The sequence below is a fragment of the Entelurus aequoreus genome, linkage group LG18 (genome assembly GCF_033978785.1).
Source record: "Entelurus aequoreus isolate RoL-2023_Sb linkage group LG18, RoL_Eaeq_v1.1, whole genome shotgun sequence".
In the NCBI taxonomy this organism is placed as follows: Eukaryota; Metazoa; Chordata; class Actinopteri; order Syngnathiformes; family Syngnathidae; genus Entelurus; species Entelurus aequoreus.
Window position 1 is genome coordinate 693,752 of NC_084748.1, and position 9,674 is coordinate 703,425.

At 39.0% G+C, this 9,674-nt stretch overlaps 1 protein-coding gene across 1 annotated transcript in view; it reads left to right on the top strand.

The window, feature by feature from the left end:
• The window catches only part of LOC133634246 (uncharacterized), a 38,694-nt gene extending 32,260 nt beyond the window's left edge, over positions 1-6,434 (top strand). The window contains exons 9-10 of the mRNA XM_062027370.1: positions 3,048-3,290; positions 5,357-6,434. Coding sequence (XP_061883354.1) covers positions 3,048-3,290; positions 5,357-5,610 — 497 coding nt within the window. The 3' untranslated portion in view covers positions 5,611-6,434. The remainder of the gene's footprint in view (positions 1-3,047; positions 3,291-5,356) is intronic.
• The last annotated feature ends 3,240 nt before the right edge of the window (positions 6,435-9,674 follow it).

Below are 9,674 nucleotides of genomic sequence, written 5' to 3' on the forward strand. Positions count from 1 at the left end.
TAATAATGAATTACATTTGTAACGCACTTTACTTTAATTTGTTCAAATCTCAAAGTGCTACAAAGTATATTAAAAAAAAAAGAGGTAAAAAATACAAATAGAAAGTTAGAATATATAATAGAAAATTAAGATAGAAATAAAAACATGAAAACACTAGATCATGGGTGTCAAACTCTGGCCCCCGTGTAATTTCATTTGGCCCTTGAGGCAATATCAAATTAACATTAGAGCTGTAACAGCGCACTCACCGCTAATACTCATACTTGCCAACACTCCCGATTTCCCCGGGAGTGCCCCTCCCGAAAATCTCCCGGGGCAACCATTCTCCCGAATTTCTCCCGATTTCCACCCGGACAACATTATTGGGGGCGTGCCTTAAAGCAGTGGTCCCCAACCGTTTTGTAGTTGGGGACCGGTCAACGCTTGAAAATTTGTCCCACGGACCGGGGGGGGGGGGGGGGGGGGGGGGATTTTTTTTTTCTTCTTTTTTTTTTCATAAAGAAATACAATCATGTGTGCTTACGGACTGTATACCTGCAGACTGTATTGATCTATATTGACATACACATACACAATATGTATATATAGTGTTTTTATGTTGATTTAATTTAAAAAAAAAAAAAATAAATAAATTATTTATTTATTTTTTTTAAAAAACATTTTTTTATTTCTTGCGCGGCCCGGGGCCCGGTGGTTGGGGACCACTGCCTTAAAGGCACTGCCTTCAACGTCCTCTACAACCTGTCGTCACGCCCGCTGTTCCTCCATACAAACAGCGTGCCGGCCCAGTCACGTCAAATATGCGGCTTTTACACACACAGAAGTGAATGCAAGGCATACTTGATCAACAGCCATACAGGTCACACTGAGGGTGGGCGTATAAACAACTTTAACACTGTTACAAATATGCGCCACACTGTGAACCCACACCAAGCAAAAATGACAAAACACATTTCGGGGGAACATCCGCACCGTAACACAACATAAACACAACAGAACAAATACCAAGAACCCCTTGCAGCTCTAACTCTTCCGGGACGCTACAATATTCACCACCAAACCGCGCCCCCCTAACCACGCCCCCGCCCACCAAGTTAATGTTGATATGTACCTCAGAAGGATACAAATAGAAAAGAGGCATTCCATTTTTTATTTACATTTTATTTAATATACAATTGATGTTTTTTCGTTTGTTTTTTGAAAGTTGATTTTGCACTATTACGTTATATAATAAGCGTTGCTTGTTCCATATTCAGTGTTAAAGCAAATCAGTGTAGCAAACTGAGCAATAATTAACGTTTTATTCATGCACTTTCTCTTGCTACTTCAAGGCTTGAACGTTTGATTCATTCATTATTGTTATTTTATTTTCAAATGCATTATTAGCCTGTGGAAAAAGTTTATTTTGATATTTACCTTAGAAGGCTGCAAATAGAAAAGAGGCATTACATTTTTATTAAAATTGTATTTGATATGCCATTGATATTTTTTAATTATTACTATTATTATTTGAAACTCGATTTTGCATGTCACTATAACGTTATATTAGCCTTGCTTGTTCAATATTCAATGCAAAACTTGTTTGGGTCCCTATTAAAAGGTTAATTTGTTCAGCCTTGGCCCGCACTTTTGTTCAGTTTTACATTTGGGCCCATTCTGTATTTGAGTTTGACACCCCTGCACTAGATAAACACTAGATAAAACATAGAAACAGATAAAATAGAAATAAAAACATGAAAGCACTGGATAAAACAGGCATTTAAAAACAAGAAGGCAGCGAAATGAGATAAAAGCTGTGCTAAAACGGCTTTTAGAAGTGAGCACGAAGGAAGAGTGAAACATTGGGAGCAGACGAAAGCTGAGACAGTGAGGTGAAAGTCACTTTGGCGCTATAAATGTGGATTTTAAAGCCGATTTTGACATAAATGGAGTGCTTACCCGCATAAACGGGAAAAACATCCAAAGCCAGCTGGACCAAACCGACACCTGTCCATGGAGCGAGTCACTTTAATATTGATCATGCTACACGCAGCACGTCATGTGTGTTGTCACAACTACAGTTGTGTACAAACAAAACATGAAATAATACTTTCCAGATACTGCAATAGGATTGTCCATGTTTTTCACTCCGTACAGATTGGTGTCACATCACATCGTGTTGTGCATTACAAACTCAAACGCGTTTCGTGCTGACGAAGAAGCTAGCTTATCACTTGCCGTAGTTAGCTTTTACGGCTAATATCGTAGCATGCCGCCAAGTTAATGCGTTCACTCTTGCAATAACAATGTTGCTACAGTTTGGTTATAATACAGGTTACAGCAGTGGCCCCCAACCTTTTTGTAGCTGCGGACTGGTCAACGCTTGAAAATTTGTCCCACGGGCCGGTGGGGGTGGGGGGGGGGGGGGGGGTGTATTTAAAAAAAAAAAAAAAAAATGTAAATTTTTTTTTTTTTACATAAATAAATACAATCATGTGTGCTTACGGACTGTATCCCTGCAGGCTGTATTGATCTATATTGATATAGAATGTATATATTGTGTTTTTTATGTTGATTTCATTAAAAAAAAAAATATATATATATATATATATTTTTTTTTTCAAATTCTTGTGCGGCCCGGTACCACCGGTCCGCGGCCCGTGGTTGGGGACCACTGGGTTACAGGATGTTAATGAAGTATTGTTGATGTTTTTTGAATGCATTTTCGAAGTGATTTAGAGGTGGAATTAATTGCTAACATTAGCTACCTAAGCACGAGACGATTTGTACGTGTTAGTAAGCAAAACTAATTGCCTTCTATTCTCATAATGATTGTGAACGACAGGCAAAATTCCAAAAAAAAGTGCAGTTCCCCTTTAAGAAACTTCCCTGTGACTTCTTCTGTTTGATATGATCATTACTGCCCCAAGTGGTGGGCAAGTGTATTACATTGGAGTACCGCAACCTCTCCACATTGGTTAAGAAACACTGGCTTGAGTGACTGGAACGTGTTTGAACTCTACCAACGCCACGCTGCCTTTTTGTTTCCTCTCATCAACCTTTCACAGTCATGTCAGGAAACTCTGCCGACTCTTATTCCGAGGGAGAGTCTGAAGGGGAGCAGAAGGAGAAGCCAGAGCCGCCCGCCCTCTCCCCCTCCCCCAAACCTGCGCCCACCCTGCTGTACGTCAGGAAGGGCAAGAACAACGGCCGAGTGGGACGGCCCAAGAAGCTGAAGAACAGCCAGGCGCCTCCCCAGTCTGCCACGCCCACTCCCCCACCACTTCCTGTCAACCGAAGGAGGGGTTCAGGTGAGACAGTGCACAACGTCACAAGTTGCAATGCATCTAATTCTTTAATTGCCGAAAAGCCGTCATTTATTAACGCATTTTAGGCAACAGGAAGTCAGGCGCATGCGCACTATCGTCGTTTGGCTTGATGACCATGGCGGACTAACTACGCGGACTTTGCTTGGGAGATTTCCCCTCAGCCCAGCGCTTGGTTTAACGTCATTTTCCCTCGCTTCCCGGCGTGCGTTTAAGAGCGCACTGCTGTGTTTAGATGGAGACAGGTGTGGACAATATTGTCCCCACACTAAAAGTATACAGAAAACTATTTGATGTTGCTTTTATTTTCTCAATACAGTCTTTACTTTGTTGACTGGGATGTTCACTCCTCCTTTATTTAACTATCAGTGTTCAAATAACATCAATACTAGCTCAAATGTTTTGTCAGCTCATCCAACTGAACGCAGGCTGTGAAGATTGTGTATTCGACGTGAGAGGTGTCACTCCTCTTTACTTTTGTTGGCCAAACTGTTGTACTGAACTACAAGGAGGTGTTGTTGGAGAAGAACAAAGCTTGTTTATTAGACTTCATCTTCATTAGCCAAACTGCTTTGTGTTTTGTTATGATATCACAAAGTAAACACAATGTTTGTTTTTTTTACATTACTTGTGTTTTTTTCATGTCACAAAGGTTTTACTTCAAAAACCATTCATAAGACGCATTATTTTGTAAATGTTTTATTGTGTATAGTTAATTCCTGTACGACATATTTCTGCTCAAACTCTTAATGGATCCGTCCCGATACATCGTCTACATGTACATATAAATGTACATTACTTAAATACATAAATTAATTATTTTTAAAAAAACCCTCCCTATATCAAAAATTTAAAAATAGAGATAAAGGCATCATGTAATGACAAAAAGCCGACAACTTTATATTAGTATTGAATACATTTTTTTTAATATATTATATGTTATATATATATACTTTTAAAAATTATGATCATTGTAGCAATACGGTTGTTAAAGTTAAGGATTTTCCTGATTTCTGATGGTTTGTGAGGGCACCAAAGGGACTTCTGTGTGGACAGTTGAGCTCGTTGTTGTTTTAAGTTGGTAAATAGAAGTTTACTGTGATATGGAGGTTCCACTGTACTTTTTAAAATGATGATTATTGTAGCAATACGGTTGTTACAGTTAAGGATTTTCCTGATTTCTGATGGTTTGTGAGGGCACCAAAGGGACTTCTGTGTGGACAGTTGAGCTTGTTGTTGTTCTTTTAAGTTGGTAAATGGATGTTTACTGTGATATGGAGGTTCCACTCTACTTTTTAAAATGATGATTATTGTAGCTATACGGTTGTTAAAGTTAAGGATTTTCCTGATTTCTGATGGTTTGTGAGGGCACCAAAGGGACTTCTGCGTGGACAGTTGAGCTCGTTGTTGTTTTAAGTTGGTAAATAGAAGTTTACTGTGATATGGAGGTAACACTGTACTTTTTAAAATGATGATTATTGTAGCAATATGGTTGTCAAAGTTAAGGATTTTCCTGATTATTGATGGTTTGTGAGGGCACCAAAGGGACCTCTGTGTGGACAGTTGAGCTTGTTGTTGTTGTTTTAAGTTGGTAAATGGATGTTTACTGTGATATGGAGGTTCCACTGTACTTTTTAAAATGATTATTATTGTAGCTATACGGTTGTTAAAGTTAAGGATTTTCCTGATTTCTGATGGTTTGTGAGGGCACCAAAGGGACTTCTGTGTGGACAGTTGAGCTTGTTGTTGTTGTTTAAAGTTGGTAAATGGATGTTTACTGTGATATGGAGGTTCCACTGTACTTTTTAAAATGATTATTATTGTAGCTATACGGTTGTTAAAGTTAAGGATTTTCCTGATTTCTGATGGCTTGTGAGGGCACCAAAGGGACTTCTGTGTGGACAGTTGAGCTTGTTGTTGTTGTTTAAAGTTGGTAAATAGATGTTTCATGTGATATGATTAGTGCTATGGGCCAACACTCCAGGTATCAGAAGTGGTATGGGAACTCCCCGCCATGAACGTGTGTACCTCATCTCTGCCCCTCCTCTCAGGTAAGCGCGGCGTGCTGAAGCGTCCGTGGTCGGAGGCGGAGCGAGCGGCGGTGGAGGAGCACCTGACCCGGAACATCAACGAGCTGCGCGTGCCCGCCAAGGCGGACTGCGAGCGCTGCCTGCAGCAGTGCCCCCTGCTGGTCAGCAACCAGCGCGACTGGCGGGCCATCAAGTTCTACTGCCACAACCGCATCCAGCTGCTGAAGAAGAACCAGCGGCGCGAGAGCGAGCTGCAGCCCCTCGCCGTGTGCTGAGGGCGGAGCCTCGTGCTCTGATGAACGGTACTAAATGTCACTTTGTCGTGATGGCTTCTTAGTAGATGTCTAAAGTCTAAGATGGTGTTCAAGTCCCAAGACTTTCAACAACAGACCACCAAAATAAATACAGCTTTGTATTTTTTGGTGGTCTGAGTTTATAGCATTCAGCGTGCGCCATGTTGTATATGGACCATGTTTTAAACCACACAGTGTTGTACCAACATTAAGAAGTAGCTTTAGTACTAGACACGTTGCAAAGACTACTCTCACTTTCCTTCCCTAGACCAGTTCTTCTATTCAGCCACTGGACCTCCATTTTAGGGGAACTGCACTTTATTTTGGAGTCATTCACAATCCTCAAGTAAGACATGTTGCTTCTTTTTTTTTTTTTTTCATGCATTCTAACTCGTAAATAAACTCTAGCAAAAGGCAGCTAACAATAGAGCTAATGGTGGTCGTTCTGTTGCACCTATAGAGCGCTCTAAGAAACATCAATTATATATGTAGTAATTATATATGTCATGTAGTAACATTCATAATAACATGTAATATAGTATACATGTAGTATCTAGTAACATTCATAATAACATGTAATATATACATGATGTAAGTATATATGTCATGTAGTAACATTCACAATAACATGTAATATAGTATACATGTAGTATCTAGTAACATTCATAATAACATGTAATATATACATGATGTAAGTATATATGTCATGTAGTAACATTCATAATAACATGTAATATATACATGATGTAAGTATATATGTCATGTAGTAACATTCACAATAACATGTAATATAGTATATGTGTAGTATCTAGTAACGTTCATAATAACATGTAATATATACATGATGTAAGTATATATGTCATGTAGTAACATTCATAATAACATGTAATATATACATGATTTAAGTATACATGTCATGTAGTAACATTCATAATAACATGTAATATATACATGATGTAAGTATATATGTCATGTAGTAACATTCATAATAACATGTAATATATACATGATGTAAGTATATATGTCATGTAGTAACATTCATAATAACATGTAATATATACATGATGTAAGTATATATGTCATGTAGTAACATTCATAATAACATGTAATATATACATGATGTAAGTATATATGTAGTATCTAGTAACATTCATAATAACATGTAATATATACATGATGTAAGTATACTGTATATGTCATGTAGTAACATGTGTAAGTGTAAACAAACACGTATAGGTCAAAATCTAGCATAAAACCATAGGTGATGGCACCAAGTATCAAATATCATGATTTTTGGGTCCAAACATACAACATTTGCTTAAAAGCGAGTATAAAACGTAATACTTGATTAATATTCATGTCAGGAAATGTAAATAAAGTTTTAATTGATGTCTCTTTTTCAATGTTTTTTTAGAGGTCTTTATAGGCAGAATAGCCTATTAGCTGCATTGTTAGCCACCTCATACTTGCTGTATTTTACCACTTCAAATGAATAATAACAAACCAAACATTTGTGTTCTTGTCTTACATAAGAAGGACTGTGAATGACTACAAACTAAGTGCAGTTCCTCTTTAAGGTTCGTAAAGGTAGTTGTAAGAATCACTCAGCTCCTATTTCAAAGAGTTTTGTTGGTGACCTTCCTTCAAGAGAACATCACTGTCCCAACACTTGTAGATAGTCCACATGTCATCAGATAGTCCACATGTCATGTCCAAAGACTTGTAGATAGTCCACATGTCATCAGATAGTCATCAGAGCGTTTAACTTGTTAGACTAGTGGACCTAAAATGGGACGGAACATTTGAAGAGTTGCACTCTTCAGTGCTTAGGAGTCTGTGAAGTGGATGTCAGCAAGGTCAAAAAGTGGATGTCACCAAGGTCAAAAAGTGGATGTCACCAATGGGGTTGGGTATCGTTTGAATTCGAACGATTCCGATTCTGATTCCGATTCTTTGTTTCGATTCCGATTCCTGAAGATTCCTGATTCTGATTCCGATTCTTTGTTTCGATTCCGATTCCTGAAGATTCCCGATTCCAATTCTGATTCCGATTCTTTGTTTCGATTCCGATTCCTGAAGATTCTCGGTTCCGATTCTGATTCCGATTCTTTGTTTTGATTCCGATTCTTGAAGATTCCGATTCTGATTCCGATTCTTTGTTTCGATTCCGATTCCTGAAGATTCCGATTCTGATTCCGATTCTTTGTTTCGATTCCAATTCTTTGTTTTGATTCCGATTCCTGAAGATTCCGATTGTGATTCCGATTCTTTTTTTCGATTCCGATTCCTGAAGATTCTCGGTTCCGATTCTGATTCCGATTCTTTTTTCGATTCCGATTCTTGAAGATTCTCGATTCTGATTCCGATTCTTTGTTTCTATTCCGATTCCTGAAGATTCTCGATTCTGATTCCGATTCTTTGTTTCGATTCCGATTCCTGAATATTTCCGATTCTGATTCCGATTCTTTGTTTCGATTCCGATTCCTGAAGATTCCGATTCTTTGTTTCGATTCCGATTCCTGAAGATTCTCGATTCCGATTCTGATTCCGATTCTTTGTTTCGATTCCGATTCCTGAAGATTATCGATTCCGATTCTGATTCCGATTCTTTGTTTCGATTCCGATTCCTGACGATTCTCGATTCCGATTCTTCTTGTACCATGCCGGGATCAATGTGTTTGACAGGTAGTCCCTGGAAGGTGGTGTGTATTTACCATACCCCTGCAAACATAAACAAACATGTAATGTTGCTGTTACGGTTTAGCCCAGTATCAATTAGCTTAGCTCTAACATTATTGCTTAACTAACCTAAATGTTGGAGATTCCACCTCGGAAAAGGGATGCAGTCTTTTGACTATGTGTGCGGTGACCTTTCTGTGGCACTCTTCCGTCTGCGGCACCGACATCTTCCCCATTGCCGCTACGGTGAACGGAGTACGCCGAGCACATCGCGGAGCCTGGCTAGCAGGTTGTAAATTGTCTATGAAAAAATACGCGGGCTAATTTGTTAGCTGCCTCGACGTTGGCGCAAAACACATTATTTATTGCATATATATTGTTTTACTTACCGGATTCGGACTGCAATGCAGTCACCGACGCCCGCTATCCATGCTTGACTGACTCGCTTGGCTACATAGGCTCGGCTATGCTAACACTTCCGGCGGTGGGCGCTTCTTCGTTGGTGTTTAGCGGCTTCTTCTTCCGGTCGGCGGACTTACTCTTTTTTTCCGGTCGGCGGACTGGGTATCGAAACAAGGAATTGAAATTTAAACTTTTGAACGATTCCGGAAGAATCGGAAAGTTAGTCCCGGTTCCAATCGATACTCGATACTCGATACCCAACCCTAGTCACCAAGGTTCAAAAGGTTCCTTCCAAAGTGTGTCGTTAGTTCCAATTTCAGGTGGTTTGTGGCCGGGGAGGGGAGTGCAGTCTGTGTGTGCAAAGCCAAGATGTGATGGTTACGTTGTAAATAACAAATGTACGACACTAGAAAAGGGTGTAGCCTTCTCGTCTGTACATACGTCGTGTTGTGTAAATACTTCTTGGAGAAACCCCATGTCTGGCTTGCCTCGGTTAGTGTTCTGTTTTTTCTCTTTTTTTTTTTTACAAGTCCTATAAAACTTTCAAGTGTGACATGTTGTGATTTATTCATGTTGTGTGCAGCTTTCTCTGCATTCCAAGACAACACAAATGTTTAAAAAGAAATGTAATCGAAGTGGTAAAATATGGCAAGTATGAGGTGGTTAGAGGGTTAGGGTTAACCATAATCCTAACCCTAACCCTAGGTAAATGCAACTAATAGGAGTTTTACTATTCCGCCCGTAAAGACCTCTATAAACCATCTAAAGCCATCAATACTTTATTTACATGTCCTGACATGAATATTAAGCAAGTATTAAGCTTTATGCTAGCTTTTTAGCTAATTGTGTATGTTTACACCTACAAATTAACCTTTAATCTTTAATCTTTAAATAGTGCATTTTGGTATTTCCTCTTATCCAGTCACGTGCTAGCTTGGTAACATTAGCATGCTATCTTTTTATCT